The 23,490-nt window shown below is 40.6% G+C and overlaps 1 protein-coding gene and 1 non-coding gene across 2 annotated transcripts; both read right to left on the bottom strand.

The window, feature by feature from the left end:
• Positions 1–216: 216 nt before the first annotated feature.
• On the bottom strand, positions 217–23,226 carry LOC127361730 (NADPH oxidase 4). The gene is made up of 18 exons (XM_051396576.1): positions 22,814–23,226; positions 22,324–22,419; positions 16,770–16,880; positions 16,151–16,235; positions 14,348–14,445; positions 13,883–13,910; positions 13,534–13,606; positions 11,683–11,763; positions 10,600–10,759; positions 9,082–9,246; positions 8,789–8,851; positions 7,965–8,025; positions 7,038–7,119; positions 5,624–5,743; positions 5,408–5,516; positions 4,571–4,639; positions 2,517–2,617; positions 217–2,293 (listed from the first exon to the last, which is right to left on the bottom strand). Exons 1-18 carry the CDS (start codon positions 22,862–22,864, stop codon positions 2,173–2,175), a joined length of 1,674 nt encoding a protein of 557 aa, XP_051252536.1. The 5' UTR covers positions 22,865–23,226; the 3' UTR covers positions 217–2,172.
• On the bottom strand, positions 3,948–4,019 carry trnad-guc (transfer RNA aspartic acid (anticodon GUC)). The gene has a single exon. It is a non-coding gene; the product is annotated as a tRNA-Asp (tRNA).
• Positions 23,227–23,490: the final 264 nt, after the last annotated feature.

Genomic DNA, 23,490 nt, shown 5'->3' with positions numbered 1-23,490 from the left:
GGTCTCCCTCTTTGTCACACTATTTGAGCCAGGTTGTGACATAATCTTCTCTTTTTGCTGAATTTCACAATTTTAGAAATAGCTTGTCTGTTAATACTACTGAACAGTTGATGTTTGTCAAAATAACATTGTTTTATAAGTATATGCTTGTGACCATGAATTACATAGTCCAGGATCATAAATAGAAAACATTTTCACACTTTCGAGCAATTGAGATATAATAAATAGAAATCTCTTTTATTTCAGACTTTGCCTTGTTCTTAAAAATGGACAATCCTGAAAATAGACATACAATTCAACATTTAAATATATTTAAATTTCAAATGCTAAATTACAATTAGCTCATTACAATTTGAAAGAAAATGGTTGAAAAAATATCAAGATGTTGATTCCTTGTAGAAACCTGCTGTTTTTGGCACTTTTAAAATAACAGCTGACTCTAAAACCCTACAACTAAAAATGTAGTGTCAAACTTGCCAATTAATTAACTTTAACTTTAACTTTAAATTAATTAACTTTACTTTCTCAAGATACAGTATGTGAAAAAAAAAAAAAAAAAAAAAAAAAAAATGACGACACCTACTTTGTGGAAAAATTGCCAAAGCCCTGCAGAAGTTTTTCACATAAAATAAATGTAAACAATATAAATAAATTGAAAAAACAACTAGCTAAAAATACTGGCTTGAGGTGTAGTGTAGGTTTGCCTCGATACACATACATCAACAGGGAAGAGATAGTTACACAACTAAATGAAAACAAAGAATGAATATGGTGTCTGTTTTGGTTCCACTCTTCCCCAAATCACCTCAGATTCTGATGAGTGACAATCAAATACCTATCAGATACTTAGTAGTGTCTCCCAGCTCAGACACAGGAAGTGTTTACTCTTCGAGGTGGGACTCTAAAGCAAACCCAGCTTCCATGAGTGGGACATACAGATGAAGATCTATAGAGAGCTAAATTCCTGTACCCCTTTACAGCTTGTTTCTGTTCCAATTGGCTTGTCAGATTATGTATTTTTCCCATAAAGCGTTTCTATTATTGGTCTTTCTGAAATATTGGGTTTTCTATAAATTTTCTAAGATCAATGGATCTTTATTAATAGAAGGGTAAATTAAATTTGAACTAGTTGTAATTTTAATCAAGATAAGACAATAATCATTTGGTCATCATTAATCGGCTCTTTTAGGGTTGTGACTACATTCCTACATACTGTAACACTAACAAAACAAATGTTTTATCAGTTGAAATTACAAGGAGCTAATTTTTTAATGTATTGTACAGAGGAAGATACTTATTTATTATGGATATGGGCAGAAAAGCAAGTGGAACAAAAGCCTGAAGTGGTACAGAGTGGGGAATTTGCTCTTTATGATCTAAACCTTATAGTCAGTAGAGCTTGTTGGGTGCCAGTTTGGTGTCAAGTAAATGTTAAATGAACTTTGTCTGTCATAGTGCTTTGGTTACCACAGTTTATCTGCCCAAGTGGCTCCACCTGGTTATTTAAGTAAACGTTTTTTGGTTTTTCTGTCTGGTCCCTGTGTGATGTTTCACTGCTGGTCCTCTGTAAAATGAATTTGCTCTTGTGTAATAGCATTATCTTGTTATCTGCTTGTGTTTGTGGTTGTGGAATTGCAGCGTGTGTCAGACCTTTTTCTCTCACATTAGACGCCAACAGGAGAAAACAAATTTGATCCACAGAGGGGTGTGGAGATGAAAGCCGACAGCAACTTTAGAAAAACAGAGAACCATGAGTGGAGAATCCGAGCAGTGAGCTGGTCACTGCAGTTTTTCTCAGAGGTGATTGGATCAGACGCTGAAGCTTTCAGAGCCTGCAGGTGGAGGTCAGGCTGGTCTGTAGAGAGGAACAGACCTCGTGCTGCATGATAAAGTCTTGTCCTGCTGGGCCTTTTGTGACCATGGTCAGGGATCCATATAAAATAGTAATATAGTCTCTGAATATTCAAGTTCTTTTGGCCTGTTTCAGTTGTTTGTTTGCAAATTCCTAGACGTGTCCAAAATATCAAGTAACCAAGATCAGCCAAAGATATTCCAAAATATACTTCAAAAAAAGAACAACAACCCTAAATGTATGAAAATCCATCCATCCCAAATTTACTGTGTTTTTCTGCAAGGTTGACCTCAAAGTGTAGTGCTAGCTCTGATGTTCGATCAGCTGAAGGATTCCTTGTTGAATTCAAAGGTCGTTCCAGAGGATCGGGCTGAGTTGCACAGTCTGTGGAGAGTCCTGGAGATGCCCTTTGGTCCACAGCAGAAAACCCCGACTCGCTTACTGCAACAACGGAGAAAGTAACATTGTGGGATGTCAATAGTAAATAGAATGCATGAATAAATCAAATTTCTATTATTGTGTCATGGATATAGTTAGCCCCAGCCCTTATGGTCTTACAAGACACCATATATTCATACAGGCCAGGACCAAAATGCAGCATACACTTTTAAATTAATAAGAGTGGGTTCTTACTCCACCCCTGTACATCTTTCACTGTACTCACTGCTTATTGGTCCTCCCAATCTCATCAAACAGTAACTTCCACCTGGGTCGACCAACCAGCAGCCTGGAGGTGAGCGGGCGGTACTTTTCGTCGGACATGCTCTGGAAAAGAAAATATCCCATTTTTTATTAAACCTGCAATAAGCTGGCCAGTTGGAGGCAGTGAAAACAAAGCTGTGAACTCAACACTGACATATTATCAGTTTTGAAGTTGAGATGTCGAACTTACAGCAAATTAACTGAATCACCATTTTAAGTCAATTCAAGTCCAATAGTCACTCTCATTTTAGCTTAGATTTTGGTCTCTATCAACTCCTGAGGGAAATATCTGGCTCTGCTATGTCACCAGCTAGTCGCTAACTGTGTCTGCTGTTTGATGCTGAACAGATAGTGTACACTGGCTTTTCAGAGCATTTTCGCTGAAAACAGCTGCATGAAAATGTCGCTATGAGAGCGATGACAGCAACAATGAGCTTAAACTCTCTATAGAGCCTTTTAAAGCTGTGGGGAACAGCAGTTGAGTGGTTCAAAAACGTTCATGTTAACACTGCTACAGGAATAAGTGACACACACAGCAGCAGATTGATGACGCACATCTATAGGTTAACAGCTCCCAGTCTGTCATGATAAGAGGTTCTCCATCTTCCTCTGCCTCCAGTCCCTCCACTTCTCTTGCTTTCTCCTGCTAATCTACACACTGTAGCAGCCTGTGCTCTCTAGTTTAATAATCCATTAAAAGTTACCTGTAGTGCAAACAGCTGTTGGCAAAAGCAAAGTTTCTCGAAAGTTTCTTAATTAGTTATTTTAATGTATTTATAATTAGTAATTCAGCATTATATTTGTTTGTTGTAAATTATTATTTAATGTATTGTGTAGGTGGCAGAAGATGTGTCTTACTTGTCATTAGTAACACCATGGACTTAATAGGCAAATATGGTTATATTTTTAATGCAGACTGCATTATCCATCTTCAATGTAAAGAGGAGATTTTTACAGAAACAAAACAATGTTCAGTTTGTGTGTCAGACAAACTAAATAAACTCACTACATCTCAGGCTATTTCCACAGGATTGGGTATAAGACAAAGGTCAGGCAAAACGTCATGTCAATGACTTCTGTGGTAAACCAGATCCTGGCAAGTCCTGAATCAAAGCTTTTTCACAGAGCAAATCTGATACAAGTCATGATCTTTCTGTGGAGGGGCAAGGCAACACTGATTTCCTGCCTGTCTTACAAACCAAGATCAATAAAGCTGGATGTCGTGAAACAAAAACATGGACAAAAATAAATCGACTCCACAGCATAGCACAGTTGACTCACAGTGGTGCTGCTTCCTTAGACAAGCCTCTGAACCATGACAGACTGGTTTTATGGCTCGTAGTCACTCAAGGGTTAATCAGTGAACCATCAACGTGCTTTAAAAAGTACAAATCTCCCCGTCGGGGAATCGAACCCCGGTCTCCCGCGTGACAGGCGGGGATACTCACCACTATACTAACGAGGAGTTGCGGGCCAAAAACCACATGACCAAAAAAATAGGAAGTCAGCAACATCAGATGGATTTTTGAATAGAGATATATGGGTTGACTTTTCTCACCAATATGCCAAAAGAATGAATGAAATCAAGACTTCATTCTTCATCTGTCTTGAATCCTTGTACCCATACGTTTGTACAACAATAGAAAATAAAAGCTATTGTAATACATTCATGGTTTCTATTAGCTGTTTGTCACACCAAGAAAAGGTGACGTTTGAAATAAGTGGATTACTACAGAAGCATACACACTGAAATAATGTGACACAAATACTGTAAAGTTCAAAGAGAGAACAAGAGACAGTCAACTCAAGAGCCGATGTTAGACTTTAGTGTGTGTCTCTCTCTGTCATATACTGCCCTCTAGTGGGGTAGGTTTCTAATATACTGCCAAAATTAAATATATACAAACATACAAAGTTAGTAGTGTGTGTGTGTGTGTGTGTGTGTGTGTGTGTGTGTGTGTGTGTGTGTGTGTGTGTGTGTGTGTGTGTGTGTGTGTATGTGTGTGTCACACTTACCTGCAAGTTGTCTGTCTGACTGACAAACAGTTTCAGATTAAAGTAGTCTGGTCTGTTTTCTTGCCAAAGCTAAATGACAAACACAAACATTTCAGTGTTTAGTGATGCTGTGATGCATTGGGTCTAATTCAACAAAGTGATATGTGCAATAAAAAGCAACAATTAGATTTATTTGGAATAGGAGAGAAAGTATCACTAACATCCACAAGATGGCGTTAAGTACAATAAATCTGATTATAGTTTATATATTATATTTTTTCGGTTTGCTCCCTAAGCCATGAACAGTATACCTACAAAACAACAAAAACAACAACATTAAATTCAGAGTTGGAGTTATTCAGAGGTACCATGACCTAATGAGTGCTTATATTTAATCAGTCTATCAGGAAAACTTTACTGTAATAAGACTTTAAAAGCACAGGTGTCTCAGTAATGACTCCCCTGCTCATCTGCATTCTTTTACGTCTTTAACCTCTGACCTTCCTCTTCCACTTAAAACCCAGAAAACTTTCTTTGACCTGGCTGAAAGCCATCGCACACAGGGATGGAAAGTTCCTAGCGCTATTTAACTTCCATTTTCTGAATGAACAGTAAAACCGGGGGCATGCAGAGACATTTTGAGGGGCATTGTCTCAGTTCAAAAATGCCAAATAGCTATGTCCTTTCAAAAAGTGAATCTGCTGTCTCAATACTGACAATCAGGCAATCCAAAACACAGGATGCTGGTCAAACAATTATCAAATTCTGATTCTGAACCACATTATTAATTGAATTTTAATTCCCACATGTTTTGATGAATATGATATGTAGGCTATAGCATGCAGACTGTGTTCTGACCTTCTGATGCACGGCACACAGCAGCTCAGCAAACCAGTAGAAGGACTGAAGCTCCCTGCAGACCCACACAAAATACAATCTCTGCAACCTGAAACCCGTCCAGCCGTCACTGGGTGTATAGCAGGGAGGAAGGAAGAGAGAAAAAATATCATACAAATACTAAATACTCAATCTCTTCATCGTCTGTCAGTATATGATATTTTTTTCATAACTCACAGCAGAGCATGCAGCACGCAGGCGAACGGTGTGACTCCTATTCCACCCGCAACACACAGACTGACGTCGTAGTTAAACACCTCCTCTGATGGACTTCCAAAGGGACCGTCCACGTAAAGCCTGAACATACAGCGTGGACATGAAGACAATTAGCCCAGAAAATGGACAAAGATACACAAACATATATTTATACTTTGCCCTCATAGCCAAACACACATAAGCAGATAAACATCCTGCTTTTGAAATCCTGCAGTCTGGGTGCAGCTTGTGTATGTGAACAGACAGCTATCCCCCAAACACACACACACACACATCAGTCAGCTCCACAACAGCTGCTCAAACAATTGTGTAATTGAGAAAACACACACACACATACACTTACACACACACACACACACACACACACACACACACACACACACACACACACACACACACACACACACACACACACACACACACACACACACACACACACACACACACACACACACACAGATACAAAATCACAGGTCAAACATTTCTTACTGCATTACAGAATTATGTATGCTCTGAAAATGTAACACACGAAAACTCAAAATTGAGTCCAGAAGGGTTGGTAATGCTGCAGCAGCCTTTACACGCCCCTCCGCAGGGCCAAGTGAGTCTTGGCTCACTGTTACTGTCACATAATCACAACCACTGAAAAAAGGAAAATGTATTTCATGGCTGGTTTGACAGCTCTGCAATTATTAAAAAGTAATTTTTCACTTTTAATGTAGCTGCAGCTATCAGTTTGACCCTGTTTCAAGTTAAGCTAAACATGCTCCTGTTTCCATACTGAACACACATGAAGATGAAGATGAAACTAGGGTTAATATTGCAGATACTTTCCAAAATGTCTGACTGATCTTTTTACTTGGAAACAAAATAAAAGCATTTTGGGGTAGTTAAGGGGTTGATGGTTTTCATGTGACGTTAACTGTCAGTACTTTCTACTGTTCTTTTGCTACTTTGATTAATTATCCTGTTACAAAAGAAATGAAAATGAATTAATTTGTGTTAGTGGCCCTCTATCACAATTTACAACATATATATATATATGTACACTAGCTGCAGTATATCAGTAAATGGAAACTAACCCTAACCCTCACTGGTGCACAACTTAGCCCACTTAACAGATGGAGGGGGTTTATATTGGGGGGGCGAGTTTGATGGTTAGTTTAGCTCTGGTTTACTGTCACAAAACAAACTCTCGTTCCCTCCGAACCCACATCTCCCTCTCTATCTCTGCCTATCTCTCTCTCTCAAACACAGAGCAGGAAGAGCAGGGGGTCAGAGGTCAGCAGGTCAAAACCTCTGACCCCTCTGTGATTCTGAGCCTTCATGAGAAATCATGTCACTCACACAGTCACATGCATACGTAGAAACATACTTGGGGTATCTCCTCTGTCGCACCATGGGAAGAATCTCCAAGTCTATCCTCGGTTCAGGAAGTAACAGCTGTGTGAAACGCTCTGAGGAGAGGAGAGGAGAGGAGAGGATTTACATCCACTGATCTACCTCTTTAAGAATGAACATGTCATAGAGAACGCATACATTAGGAGTGCACAAATAGTGCCATATTTAGAGGTGTCTATGCATTCCAGTTCAGTGTTCTCCTTACAACATGTGGTCATGGCAGATTAAGGGGCCAACACAAACAAGCCGACTTCCCTTCCTGTGTTCTGAAAGCATGTGTGCGTGGATATGTACAGTAGCAAGTGGAAATGAGTATACATTGTTCTTGCTTATGTCACACGCTCCCAAAGGCCACAGCTTCCTCTAGCAGTGAGTCCCTTTTGAGTCTGCTGCATACCACTGCAGTCACATAAAAAAAGGGCAAGACAAAGGATAGTGTTTTTGCCAGTGAAATGACATCATTGACTTTTCTTTTCTCTCTCTGCCTATACTGTATGTGCATGTATGTGATTCTGCACACACACAAGTTTTGGAAGTCAAAAACATCCCAAAAAACTTCCAGTTTTCCAGCTCTTTAGTTGAAATCCTATAAGCTCCGTAAATGTAAAAAAAAAACTGTGTCTGTTTGTGTGTGTGTGTGTGTGTGTGTGTGTGTGTGTGTGTGTGTGTGTGCAGACAGAAAAGGACATACACACATAAAAATCTAGTTTTCAAAAATGCATCCTCCCCAGAGAGGAGAGAGAATGAAGAGGAAGAGAAAACAAAATGACTTCCGTCCTGTCAACTCTGATAGTGTGTGCATGTATCTCTTTGTCTGTCCTTTTATCTGTGTCCAAGTACCCCTGTATGTCTCTGTTGCGTGAGTGTGTGTGTGTGTGTGTGTGTGTGTGTGTGTACCCACCAGTCCAGTCTCCCACGACTCGGAGATGGATACCAAAAGTTTTCTTGTTCTCTGTGGGACACTGTGAGGAGTTAGACAACATACAGTGAGTCACAACAAAATAGACACACGCACACACAAGCACACACTGACATATACAAGTACACACAAGCATACACACTTAGTTGTTGGAAAGAACGAGAAAACACGTGCAACTAACACAAAGACATGCTCACACACATAACCCAGTGCAGATATACAGTACATTGCTACTCGTTTCAATAAATTTAACAATGCGCGCACGCACACACACACACACACACACACACACACACACACACACACACACACACACACACACACACACAGCCTTCCTGTTGGCAGACGGCATTACTAGCCTCAGGGGTCTGTCTGCTCTCTGTCAGTGTGATTCTCTGCCCTCCTCCTCAAAGCTCCACAACACACCAGGCATAGGCATTCATACTGCAGTGTGTGTGTGTGTGTGTGTGTGTGTGTGCCTATTCCTATATGCTGTCTAGGCAGAAAGTTACTTCTATGTCTTCTGCTTTTGTCTCATAAATTCTGGACTGAATCTAAAAGCATCAATAAACAATGTGAAACAGAATATCACTGGACAACCCAGCTGTCAATCAACCAGCAGTAGAGGGGGGTGGGCTGTTGAGGGAGACAAAGAACTGCATGTTCTTTGCCAGGGGGAAGAAAGTTTAAGATCCATAAAAACATATGTTTGTGTGTGTGTGTGTGTGTGTGTGTGTGTGTGTGTGTGTGTACAGAGTGTGTTTGCATTGTGTCATGAGTGAGGAATGTGTTGCATGAAGTCGTACCGTTGTTAGCGTGAAGGGATGGTTCTCAAATGAAGAGACACCTGGACAGTTAAGAACAATATACTGAGAAAGAGAGCGACAGGAAGATGACAGGAGGGGGGGAGAAAGACAGGATTAGAGAGGGGGCGTGTGGAGAGAAAAAAGGGGGAGAGAAACAAAGGTGGAGGCACAGAAAAAGGAACTCATCAGATGCTTAAGAATAAAACCCCAGTAAGTTACAGCAGTGAAAAAACTTAATAAGGCACAGATGTAACACAAACATCTCAAGAAAAACACACGTCATCTCTTCTCACCTGTCCTGGACGAGCTTTGAAGTTTTTCTTCAGCATGCGCAACTCAATGACATTACAGGGGTGCCTGATGACTGTTACTATGGTAACAGGGTCGTAGCTCCGGATGTAGCGGTAGAAACGCTCGGCACAGTAAAGACAGAGAGGACCGGACACCCAAAGCCATGTCTATTAAGACACACAGAGAGAAACAGGAAAAACTTCAAGTGTTAGACTGTCTATATCATGACGTTAACAACTAATTATTATTTGTTTTATACTACTATATTATTCGGTTTTGGGGTATAACATTAATGTATAAAGTGCGTCAAGAAGTTGGACCAGCCACTCATCTTGTTTAACATGCAGGGCTGCATCACACATTGCTGTAGACCTGCAGAGAGGTTCGCAAGTATAATTTCTACTTACAGCCTTCACTGATTAATAATGAATGAATAAAGTCACAATACCAAAATATTTTAGCACATCCGCTTCAGTTAACTCAATGATGCCACGATCACACCATTTTAGAAGGAAAACCTCGCAGTGGTTCTCAAACTGTGGGGGCGCAAACTTTTTTTGGCTTCTGAAGGGGGGCACGCCAGAAAGTTGAAGAACCACTGCCTTATACCATCTGTAAATGTGTACATACATATTAATGGTTGAGAAATCCAAGTATTTGCTCCAAGAGCTGGAAACAGTTCATCGGTTTCAACTGGCTGTTTTTACACGTGACTCTTGATACTATTCTGCTGTGGCAGAAATCTGCAAATGCGTGTGGAGATTTGTTTGTGTGAGGAGAGATTTGTCAGACATTGATATATATATGTCTGCATTTACAGATTTGTCCACACATTTACAAATATGAATACATTTGCAGATTCCTGTACACATTCACAAATCTCAGTACATATTTATATATTCTTTTTCACATTTACAAATCAGTTTACGCACACACAGATTGAGATACAGTTACACAACTCTCCACTCACATTTGGAATCAGGAGTTCTAATTCTCCCAACTTTCAAAACACAATCAAATTCAGCCAAAGAGAGTATATCCGTGTACCCGTGAGAGTACATGCACAGTCTCTCTATCTTTCTATCACAGTGTGTGGTTTTTATGTTTCTTTCTGTTGGCAGTTACCTGTTGCAGACTAATTGCTCACAGCTCCCATAAAGCCTGCAGAGCACAATCAGGTTTAAGGGGGATTTTATGGAACCAGCTCGTTGCTTAACGACCATGTGCAAACACATAATCACACACGCAGGAAGAAACGCACACAAACACAGGCCTTGATGTAAAAAGAGGATGCCTGCCCCTCCCTTACAGCACGTCACCTCTAATAAACAGGACCAACTCCCTCCAACACTTCCCAGATACTCAACACACACGTACAACACTTACACGCCCACTATAGCCCAGACACACACACACCCACGCACGCATGCACGTACGCAAGCACACACACACACACACACACACACACACACACACACACACACACACACACACACACACACACACACACACAGACAGACCTGGGGGTAGTGTGGCTGGAAGTGAGCCTGCTCTCTGCATGTCCTCTCTTCATCCTCACCCTGCTCCAGCTCGTCGCCGTGCTGCTCTGTGCTGCTGTGATTGGTGCCGACGCAGCCAGGAGGATGGGCCTCTATGTTGGTTTGATACTTCAGAGCTCCTCTGGTGGAAAAGACAACAATCAAGGTGATGTTTGTTTGGTTATTTTAATGTAACTTTCATGATTGCTGAGTTGTGGTTATTGAAAAAGAGGAAGTCACATGAAGGCTAATGAATGAAACTAATGCAGTTTGCAGTGTTACTTGCCTAATATGCCAGGATGGCAATATAGTGATAGTTATATTATAATACACTTTTTTAATGACACTGTGCCTTCAGCTTATCAAAATGTATAAAACCATCATCATAAAACCAAGGATCATGTGTACTAGAAACTTCTCTGTAAAGTAAAAGTGATTGTGTTTGTATGTTTTTGTGTATTCAGCCTGTGACCACAGCAAGCGTTGTTGCATGTTTTACCCCTCCCCTTATTTCCTGTCTGCCTCTTCACCGGTTACTGTCAAATAAAGGCAAAAATGCCCCTCTCAAAAAACAAATTTTGCCATTTGACAAGCTGTTAGTTAATATAACTTAATCACACAACAAAACTACACAAAGAAAACAGGCATGTACAAGCAAATCTTGGTTCTACAGTTGAATGACTGTCAGTGAAGGTAAGTAAAGACATTTCTAAACCCCGCTTTGTTGTAGTGTTGAGTGAGTGATATTTCATATTGCATAAGTCAATAAGATGCCATTTTTTATTAAATAAGTCAGTAAAACATTGCATGTTTTTTTTTATCAAATTGTACAAGAAGATTGTTGTGTTGTCAGTGAGTCTGAAGTTGCTGATAAAAATGTCCCCAGCATCAGTGGGAGTCTCTAATATTTGCAGACGTTCACATGTAAAGCAGACTCTTATCATGTCTTGTGGAGAGTGGCTGAGAAGGAGACACAATGTACCAACAGTGCAGAAACCCTCACTGACTCATGCAGAGATAAACCAACAGGCACACACAGACTTAGTGCTGCCATCAGAGACCTACCCGACCATGTGCACCATAAGGATGATGTAGAAGACAATGAAGAGGTTGTGTGTGTACCAGAAGATCTCATAGTTGGACACCCTGAAAAGACAACAGAGAGATAATGACCAAAACAGATATAAATGAGGACTAATTACATGGTAATGTGATATAAGGAGAATGAGAGACACAAAAAGAAGCAGAGACAACAAAAGAAGAAAGCAAAGTCAGAGTTTGTTCAGGACCAGACTACCAGGTCAGAGCCTGAGTAAGCAGGACATCACAGGTCAATATTAAAGGGGTCATTACACACGATGACCCCCCATAAACACTGCAAACAATGCAGAACATCATCAGACCCTGTATTCATCCTCTTTGACTACAACTTCTTTCATGTTTTTTTCTTGTTTCTGTACAGGGATGACACTGAGCAGCGAATGTGTTGACTTCATAACATTTATAGGAATTTGCTAAAGTTAACTGAACCTGCCCATTGATTTGCTGGCACTTTGGTTTAAGAGTAATCTTTCCTAAGCTGGTGAAAGTAGCAAACTAATAGATTTAACTAAAAGTTAAATAACCAAATATACAAGCAAAAAAAGTATGAAATGAAACACATTTTATGACTGGCTTGAATTTAAATCTCTCAATTTATCAGAATTAAAGCCATATTGTTTATACTTTGCTTATATTTTTCAGTGCTCTGGGCAAACAGGAGCAACAATGATGATTAGGTTACCTTTAGCTATTCAGAAAGCGATAACACATGGGTAATTCATCTTAATAGTATCCCTTGGAAACCTTGCTAAATGAAATTTGGTTTTGACTTTCTTTTGATAACATTATGATTGACGTAAAGCATAATAAACTTTCAGAGATTTAAAGTTAATACAATTAAGTAATCTTGAATTGTAATAGTCTGATCTTGTGTCAACAACCTTTGGCTATCTTCTGCTCACACAGACACACTCGACCGTGGTCCTTTTCCCTGCCTTGGCTTTTAGATGGATTTATTATTTCCTCTTTTATGGACATAGTAACTAAAAATTAAAAGTATGTTATTAGCGACAATGTTAAAGGTTAAACATGCTGATGCAAAGTATTGCAAGTTACAGAATAAGTTGTAAGGCTTAATGTGCGTTAATATCACTGGATCATTGTGACTCATTATACAGAAATTCTTCTGGTGTGAGGCGGCCTTCATCCCGCCACTGCAGCCACTTACCCAAACTCTTATCTAAAGCCTTAAGGGGTCTGGAAAAGCCTCTTATCCTCTGTCCAATTACTGAAGAAAGCAAAGCGAGTACATGCACACACACACTTCAAGTCTCACACACCTGCACTAGTTAACACACACACACGCACACATGCAGAGAGGGTGACCCACTATGACCTGAGTAATGACAGAGCTGCGAGTGGAACACTTAGTGGAGATTTTCTCTGTAACAGACCTCTGTTAGCAAGTCTCCTTATGGTTTCCATCTTGCACTTCTCCCACACAAGATAAACTCAGACAGAAAGACAAAGGCGAGCAGACATGACACAAAGACACACACATAGAGACAGAGACACATATACATAGGCACAAAACCCATGGTTGTATTAATGGGACTGGATTCCAGGCTCCAATATGGCTCCCATTGATTTCAATTAAAGTTGCTCACATGGCAAACAAACCCAGGTTTTCCCTCGAACATCCCCCAGTCATCACTGAGATGATTTTACGCATATATAATGTATATAAATGGTTTTCCTTGAGAAACTTTTACCAATGGCTGGTACTACAGCCATGTGCAGCATTCAACAAACTGTATCCAAACACATACAAACTATGATGATTTTGATTGTGGATGGTGGTTTGGTTTGACCTACCGCACACAGTAAGAGGAGGATGTGAACATCAGGAAGAGGATGAGAACCAACAGGACGCCTGTGACTCCTGGGACTATAGAGAATCAACCAATCACAGAGAAGACACAAAGTCAAGTCAACACCCCAGGACCAAGCTGAAACAATTTAACTTTAACTGACTTATTTTATCCACTAAAACAAGAACAATTAGAAATACAATAAGTTAGAAAGATAGGACTAAACATGGCAAACACAGCAGGACTTCCTCCAGTCCTCTCTAATCTACAACACATTTACCACCTCAGTTGTTACACATGCATATAAACACCTCTGCACACAATACTGTATAAGAAACAGCAGTCCTTCTTACTTGTGGTCAAAATGATCAGCTTGGGGTCCTGGGAAGGGAAACACAAAAAATAAATAATTGTTTGTGTGTGTAATCTTCTGTGTCTATTTTTGTGAGGTCTAATTTGACTTTCAGACCTTGCAGCTGCAGCTGCAGCCAGCTATGTACCATGGAGAGAAAACAGTCTGCAGGCCTCATTCCAACCAATCACTTTAGCAGGTGATTTCATTGCTAGTTTCTTCCTCCTTACTTCATTGCATGCTGATTATTCTTCATGGCACAGGGCTAACCAAGTGAGGACATTTTTGGAAGGTGTGTACACTTTCCTCACTTCTTCAAAGGGGTGATTAAGGGTTCAGAGTAAGGTTAAGGTAAGATCTGTGACACAGGTCCTTGTTAAGGTTAAGTTAGGGGCAAGGGAATGCGTTCAGTCAATGGGGGTCTTCACAAGTATAAAGTACAAATGTACATGTATTTGTGTCGCACCTCTCCTCTGTAGCGAGCCAGATTGAGAGCAGGAAAGTCGTCTGAGTAGCTCACACTGAAGTTGATGACATTCACCAGGTGGGCAGACACATGCACAACTACAGAAGAAGAGAAAGGGTTACACGGTACAGATTTGAAACACATTTTTGTGCACAGACAGCAGCAGACAGAGAACATCTCCTCTGCTTCAAACACACAAACACACCCTTAATTATAAAGGTCAAAATGAACTGCTAGCGGACACTCTTACAAACATCTCTTTGTCTATTTAGCAGAAAGTCAGCAACATCCTCCTGACTCACTGGTGCACTCACAAACACACACACACACACTCCTCCCTGACATCATAGACGAACCACGCAGCCGTTCGACAGCTGATGGAATTAGAGGGCGTAATCATGAGACACAAGGGTCCTTTTTTTCTCACTCACATCCTTTCTCACTCCCACTGCCTCCCACCCCTCTCTCCCCCTCTCTCTTTCTTCTCTCAGTCTATATCTCTCCCCCATTCCTGCTGCTTCTATGTCTTCATTGTCATTTGTTGTCTCAAAACTTTGGAACTCCGCTATTAGAACAGGAGAGATTTGCCTAAAGGGAAGAGATATGCGTGTGTTGGTGAGTTGAAATGAACGTTAATGATAGAAGCAGGCTCAAGCTTAAAGATGATGTAATAGTGACGAACAGATGCCAGCTATTCCAGTTCTTTTGTTTCTATTGGCTCTATGGATGGCAATGTTGATCGGCCACTCCACTAATTGTTAGGACGCATCCTGATGTTAGCATTTATCCACAAATCTGCTGTAAGAACAGCCTCACAGAGCAGCTAACATGGCTGGTAATATAATATTCATAGGTATGTTTTCATTAGTAGATGCCACTAAATCTTACACACTGGACCTTTAAACAGACACTCTCCTGATTTTACATGTCAAAGTCATTTACTTAGTCAGGGCAAATACAACTCAGCATGTGGAAACAATTGAATAATATCTTTATAATAAAGAAATAAATGCATTTATAACATAAAGTCTACGTTACCAAATGGACAGATTGAGTTTAAAAGACATAGTCATTTACCATGGGTGTAGTTTGACTGCATAAGAGAGTAAAGTCAAGATGCATCTCTTTTTACTCCAAGAATCATTTTAAAATCAATCCAGTCACCATCTTACAGGCTATCTGCTGGAGCAGAAATTCTTTAAGTTGTTGAACATTTTAATTCAGAGGTCCCTGATGAAATGTAAAGCTTTAAGAGAAGAAAAAATCTGCCTGGTAACAAAATGTTTTGTCTTTACAGGCAACACTAAGTGTTACACCCCAACACTCATCAGCCAATGTCACAATGCTACTAATCAGATCTTTAGAGCAGAACAGGAACTCTATACAATGACTGGATCACTGAAAGGAAAAGCACACAGTTTGTGGTTATATGTTGGTGGCTAGTACTGAATGGCTGTTTTTCGTGAGAAAAAAAGAGTGACATGTTGCTGTATAGATATGAAGCCATGCTGCTCAGAGATGAATAAATAAGAGAAAGAAGCCTGTAAAAAAGAGACCCAGCAGACACACAGCTGCTAGACGCTCCCATGACATCATTAGAGGAGACTCACAAGAACATGACCAGCTAGACGATCACAGCTGGTACGCCAGGAATGCTGAGCCAGCCTCGATCCATTTATCCACACTTCACACACACACACACACACACACACACACACACACACACACACACACACACACACACACACACACAGTGTGATACATGAAGAAATATGAGCTGTGGTGATAAGTGACAATTTTTACCAGAGAAGATACAGATGGCAAATCCACAGGCCACATGAAAGGTCTTGCTCTTGTCCAGCAGTCTGCGAGTCTTTCTGCTCGATACCTGTATGAGTGCGTGTGTTGTAATACAGATAAGTATTATCTTTGTGGCTGGGGATCTTAACTGATAATTTACTAAACTTATTACTGTTTTCTTGCATTTTTACATCTCAAACTGTAAACTGTCACTAATTTACCTTAATTCAGCAGTGATTTTACAATATATGAGCAGGTTTACATAAAAAATAACAACAAACCATCACAGATTTTTGAACAAACCCAACATTTAATTGTCTTTCATAAAGCCTGCAACTTCACATCTGACATAAGTAAAAACTTGGTGTAGCTGCACATTTGTTCCACTCAAAAAAAACTTTTTCTAAATCTAAAACAGCCCTGTGACTAGGAGTCATTTATTTTAAAGAATATAAAATTAGTAACAGCTGCTGACATTTCCAACTTATGATCAACTTGCTGTTTCAAATGGAAACTCAAACCCTCTTTTCTCTTTTCTCATCTTCCTCAGTGGTTGATCATTAGTGAGACCAACATGAGGTAACACTAACAAAACCAACCCCATTGATCAGTCTCCTCTTACCATGTGTGTTCCTCGGACAAAGGTGAGCAGGGAGCGACACATGGGCAACAGCACCAAGCTGCAGTTCAGGTTCAGTACAGATGCAGATGCCCTGCTGATGCACAGCCCTAGCTGGTAAAGAGACACACACACACACACACACACACACACACACACACACACACACACACACACACACACACACACACACACACACACACAAACAGTTAGGCAGGTTGGCTGAAATATGGACTGATTCAGCAGATGCAAAATGTTAATGGTCTGGGGGATTAAGGTACACACATTGGTGCTGCTCCTGTTCAGATTTGGACAATTCAGTATGTGCACTGAGAGCTTGAGGCATGACTTCAGTGTCACACAGGGTTATTTAAAACCATCTTTGTCCTCATTCTCAGTACGAAGAGCTAAGAATCGCTCTCCTGCTGAGGCTTTTCCTTTAAACAGAACACTTTAGTTTTAGTTTTGTTAGGACAATGACACACAGACTTCTTTGGTCATGTTTTTAAAAAATAATTCAACATTCACTTACATACAAAAAAATCTAAAATGAATGAGATTTCATTATTTTTATTATTGCCACCTACACAAGCAACCCTTCATTGCTGAATGCCTAAACTGTGTGCAAAGTAACATATCAATGTCTGAGTAATTGTGTTTTCAAAGTCTGACACTCCTCTCGAACGCAAATCTAATACAGACAAATATTACTAAATTACTTTTAAGTTGAAGAAAACTTAAAAATGCCACGTAAGTAAGTTCTGGAGTTTCAAGGATCTGTTTTCTATACAGATTTATGTACATTTATACAATACAATGATACTGAAATCCTCAGAAAGTGTAAGTCACACCAAATCAAAACAATTGTGTATCATGTCTTATCATGTTTGATGATGTCTTTCATGATTGATTAAACTCCCTTGCTTCCATGAGTTGTGTGTCACTGATGCTGCAACTGCTGACCATGTTGGCAAACAGACTAAGTCAGCAGCCCAAACCAGAATAACTAATTTTAGAACATCAGCATACCTGTCCCTGTCACCTCACCTCGTCTTTCCCTCACCTGTCAGCTGCCATTGACACAATGAACCATCAAATCATCTGTCCACTCTTCCCAAACTAGGCCTCTCTGGTACTGATGTTTGAGTCCAATCTCACAGTGCGGTCATATAAAGTGGTACCGCAAGGATCTGTGTTTGGCCCCCTTCTCTTCTCATTATACACTACCTCCCTTGGTCGGATTATTCACTCACATGGTTTTTGTTACCATTGCTATGTTGATGATACCCGGCTATATCTGTCCTTCCTGCCAGATGATTCCCACCGTGCACAGTAAAACCTCTGCAAGTGGTCCAAAATAAAGCAGCATGTCTGGTTTGGCACTAGCCAAAAACAGCTCATGTCACTTTACCTTTTAATACTGGCTCCCAGTTGCTGCTCGCATTAAGTTCAAGTCTCTTTTGCTCACATACAGACTGGCCACTAGCATGGCACCAACCTACCTGAATTCCCTCATTCTGGTTTATGATCCTTCTCACTCACTGCACCCCACAAAAAAGCAACAACCAGTCCTAGCACCACTACTTGGCAAGAAATCTCTTTGTGTCTTCAAAAATTCCTTTGAAAATCACTCACCTAATATGCTCTTTCACTCTGTCAATCTCTTGATGCTTCTCTAGCTCTTTTTCAAAATAAAAATGTTATTTGCCAGGCACTTGTATGTTACTTAACGCACCTGTCCTTTTCACTCGTGTCAGGTGAAATGTGGAACTGAGTATTGAGGCATTTATTCTCAACGACTTCTCCTTCATCTACTGTGGCTTGGATTGTACCTTATTTGCATGTTGCTTTAGACAAAAGCGTCTGGCAAATGAAAATGATACATTTCTACTACATCTCTGATCATCCTGTATGACTGATACAGCACCTGACACCGGGATGAAGAGTGCAGTTTACCTGAAGTGACTTGGGAGGGACGCCTGCTATGTAATCTGGCTTTACGCATCTCAAGCCACAGCTGAATAATCAAAGCTGTTTTCATGCGGAAACACTGGACGTACTTTGGGTTCTTCTAAACTCAGCACATTTAAACACTTTCTTGGCAGCCTCTATGAGCACTGCTGGTGCCGTCTCTTCTGATTATCCCTAAGAAACTGAAACAGCTAGTGTGAGAGATGAAGGTGTGTGAGTGAGTAGATCAGACAGAGAGAGAGAGAGAGAGAGAGAGAGAGAGACCAAAATCTTTAGAATATTAGACTCCTCTTGCAGCCTGAACTTGCTTCACACAGGACGGTGCTTGCAGTGGTGTTACAATGGATTCAAATGGTGGTAACTTTTCATGGTGACTAATGTTAACAAGAAGTCTACACTTCTCAAACCAATCTAATAGCATATCTTCTTCTCCGCTATGCATCAATTGTTTCTTTTAATGTGTTTTTCTTTTAACGCAGTGAATAAACAATTAATTATGTCTCATTTTTAGTGTGCAGGGTTGTTTTACATGATGAATAACCCTGACACTTTCTGTACTATTACTGTAGCCCACAGCATGCACAGGATTAAAGTAGACAACAAATACATGTCCTTACCTCTTCATCCAGTGTACGTGAACCTAATTACTAAAACTTGTAATAATTGATTTTTTTGGGCCACTTGAGGACAGTGGAAACCAATTGGGAACACAACACTTACACGTTTCTAAGTTGATTTGGGAAACTTGTAAGTAAATTAACTTAGTTAGCAAATATTTGGACGTGTAAATCCTGTAGTTACAGAGCAATTCTGAGTCATGGTTCTGGCCACCTGGTGGGTTTTTAGAGCTTTTTCACTGAAGACAGCCGAAAACAACACTACTATGAGAGCAGTGAGTTATACGACTGGCACAGGGTTTCTGAAAAGTGAGAATCAAAGTGAGAATCTACATATAGCAAGTCAAGGATAAATACTTAAAAGACTGACACCTTTACCCTTCCCACACACATTCACTCAACACAGCTTCCCATGGAAAAGCAGCTGACGGCAAAACCACAAACAGGAGATCTGATATCCTGCTCTCAGTACATCCCCAACACCCCGAACAACCAAAACACAGACACACACAAATACCTATACACACACTCACCATACAGGTGAATGAGATAAGATGCTTTTTGAAGTTAAATCTAAGTTCCCTTCAGAAGCTTTAAAGCTTTGAAATACATCTCCATCTTGCATGTGCTTACACACACAGAGACACACACACTCACACACACATAAACTTAAGCCCTCTGGCAAGGCATTCAGTCAAAGCAGCGTGCCCACACTTGCCCCTCTTTCCCCTGTGCCTCCCACTGTACAGGCTGTGCATGAATAGCTCACACATGCTGCTTGTTGCCTGCCACATCTTTTTTTCCCCTTTTTTATACACACACACACACACACACACACACACACACACACACACACACACACACACCTCTCAAACTGGATTTTTTTCCCACTGATTCAATGTTTTAAAGCAAAGTCATTTGCAAATAATCCCAATGTATTATATTTACTTGATTCTTTTATGTGTCTGTATGCCCTTAAAGGTCCAATGTGTAAGATTTAGGAGAAACTATTGGCAAAAAGGGAATAATCATAGGTATTAATGTATAATCATCTGAATATAGGCATCGCTGTGTTTCTGCTACCTTAGAATGACCCATTTGTATCTACAGACGCCACGGGTCGCCTTCCATGGAGTCTGCCATGTTGAATTGCCATGTTTCTACAGTAGCCCAGAAGGGACAAACCAAACACTGGCTGTAGATAGGGCCTTTTGCGTGGCCACCGTAGTTGCTCCTGTACACTTCACAGCCCGTTCTCATTTCCAGATCGTCAAATACAGACGCGAGGGGTGTTCAGAATCGTCACAATCTGCAACCTCACCGTTAGATTCCACTAAATCCTACACACTGGTCCTTTAAATGTAATAATTATAAGCTTGTGGTATGTTGTATATAAACCATTGGAGGATTTTTGTCTTTGCTGATGCAATAAAAAAAGTAGTCTAGTCTAGCACCAAAATCCTCCCAAAAGGTAGCTGCTGAGTTATTGCACATATCTGCTGAGTCCTGATGAGCCGGATGCACGCTCCACTGATATCAACGTACTGTGCTGCTGACAATGTTTTAAAGTAATGACACACGTAAGAATACAAACTATTAAAATCATGATGATGTGACATTTCCTGGGGTCTGTACCAAACAAACATGTTTTTTTAAATCTGAAGAACAAGCTTTGTAGGTCAGGTGTTTGCAGAACTACAGTGCTACAGTATTATAATGCTGTTTGCACTTGGCCGTGTTCTGATTTTGATCATATTTCGATTAATTGTGCAGCCCTAGAGCAAAATGCAGCTGGAGAACAACAGGAAGCCTGAGATTGGACAGTAATGTTAGTAGCATTTGTCTGATTTTCTCAGAGGACAAGGACAGTTTTCACTGATGCAAACATGCATCAAATACACACACACACACACACACACACACACACATCAACTTGTGACAACAATTACACCAACTCTCACATGAATCCACAAGCACCAAAATCAAATTCCTGATTCTCTCTGTGAGTGTGTGACTGTGTGCCCATGACACTATTGGCTGGCACAGACTGCCCAACCTGTGAACACACACACACACACAAACGTGGCTAACTGCTGTCACAGAGTTTAAAGCCACAATTCAGACTCATTAAACCTGCACGTGACAGTCAACCATCCATCACAAAGCCTGCTCCTGTGATATAAAAAAAGGTTCCTGAAGCCAGAAAGCAGCAGGATTCTTCAAAAACAGAGATTTAGTCTATGATGATAACCGACAGTCTGATTGTTGGCAACTGGACAGGCACTACAAAGTGTCACATGACCAGTTTTGAAGGCTATATCAGGATTCAAGAGCAAAAATAATAAATGTTTCTACTCTAAATAATTGTCATTGCTGAGGATGCAATCAATACTATTTTCTCTCATTCTCTGGATGAAGCTCTATGGATACGGGTCGCTGATTTCTCTTCATCTGAACTCTTTTTGTCAACAATTACACTCGTGAATCTCACACAATCAAAACTTAAAAGCATGGATGTGCAGATGAGTCAGTGCAGATCTTAAAGGCCCACACACACACTCAGACACCCGATCAAGTAAAATAACTGTGTGAGTGGACCACCGGTGTGTACAAGCTTCAAGAAGTGCTTCCTTGTTCACTCACTCACTACCACCCGTATAAGAGACATTCCTCATTCAGTTCTGACTAAATAATCATTTTGTGTCATTGCTATAAAGTGTAGTTTCACACAATTGTAATGTTTGCATTTATGTGGCACACTGCATTGTGGGACAAAGTGTGCACACACTCAAATATGTGGAAATATTTACATAGTTGTTAATAATAATATTAACTCTGTTGTATTCAACCATCAGTGTGACAGTGAGCCAGCTTGAACAATACCAGGACCCTGAAACTGAAGCAGCTAAATGAAATTCAGCCGTCATTTCTACCAGTAAAACTACATCAGTAAATGTGTCAGGTCTTACCCCAAGCATCTTGTAGAGGTAGTGATACTGCTGTCCAGTGGAGTACAGCAGGAAGGTCTTTAGGAACAGCCAGGTGTTTGTTCCCAGCCACAGCATCTACACACACACACACACACACACACACAACCAGCACAGGATGTACAGGATATAGTCCAAACCTACAGCCTTATGTTGATTATCACTGTCAATACAAATAAACTGAAATACAAATATTTCTGGTAATTGCGTTTAGGATTTACATTTGATCTTAACTATGTAAACCCATGGCATATAATGGTTGTAGCAGCCTGTATGGATGCAGCAGAGTGAGCATTAACAAACTGAATAACAGTCATTTAAAACAGTGTCTTTCTTCAGGATGGAAGGTGGTAAGCCTAAAGAACTCGGACAACAAGTGTTGCAGCAGCTCGTTAACAGGTAAAAAAACAAACATATCCATGAACAGCCTACGATACGTGTGGACCGAACCGCTCTGACAAAAGTTCCCCACCAAGACCAAGTGCTTTCCCCCCTCGTTGGCGACCCAGCTCCGCGCCGACATGATGCCTTCACCGACTGCAGCTGCCCAAACTTTTCAGTTCAGCCTCGGTGCGGCTGAGAGGTGAAGTCCCGTCCTCCCCGCAGCTCTGTCTGTCTTTGTCTGCCTGTCTGTCTGTCTGACCGGCCGGTGTCTGCTCCGTCCTCCCTGCACTCCTCCGTCACACCGCTCCTGTCTGCTCTGAGCGCATTTTTGACTTTTCATCCCCCCACAAGTCTCAGTGGCGAGGAGCTCCGTCTGCAGCACATCCGTCCCTGAAACTCCTCATCTCATTTCTGTCTGCTTCACGGTCGACCTGGAGGCCAAAGCAGCTTGAGTACAAAACTGACAGCGGGGTGAATAAAGTGAACCAATAAACAGGCAGGAGAACAATAAAGATCGCTCCACCGCTCCGCACTTCTCCATCTCGGCCACCAGGGGGCGCCACAGCCTCATATGTCTCACTGCAGTGCGCTCATAAATAAAATATAATAAAACTTATAAAATAAACTTTCACCCATTACTATGACTGTCAAGTTGAGTTTGCACGGTCTATAAGGTTATATGTGGTGTAACTAACAGCATTATTAATTGTTGATGACTCATTAAGACTTTATATTGACATTATTAGTAATAACTTTTGGGTTTGA

The sequence above is a fragment of the Dicentrarchus labrax genome, unplaced genomic scaffold (assembly GCF_905237075.1).
Source record: "Dicentrarchus labrax unplaced genomic scaffold, dlabrax2021, whole genome shotgun sequence".
NCBI classification, from domain to species: Eukaryota; Metazoa; Chordata; class Actinopteri; family Moronidae; genus Dicentrarchus; species Dicentrarchus labrax.
Note: the sequence above shows the minus strand (reverse complement) of the source record. Positions and strands in the feature narration are given on the sequence as shown.

Coding starts and splice junctions, on each gene's coding strand:
- LOC127361730 (XM_051396576.1), bottom strand. CDS start 22,864: ATGTCGGCGCGGAGCTGGGTCGCCAACGAGGGGGGAAAGCACTTGGTC. Junction 16,881..22,323: donor ACCTCTACAAGATGCTTGGG/GTAAGACCTGAC, acceptor TCTCTTTACCAG/CTAGGGCTGTGCATCAGCAG. Junction 13,911..14,347: donor TGGCTCGCTACAGAGGAGAG/GTGCGACACAAA, acceptor TTCCCTTCCCAG/GACCCCAAGCTGATCATTTT.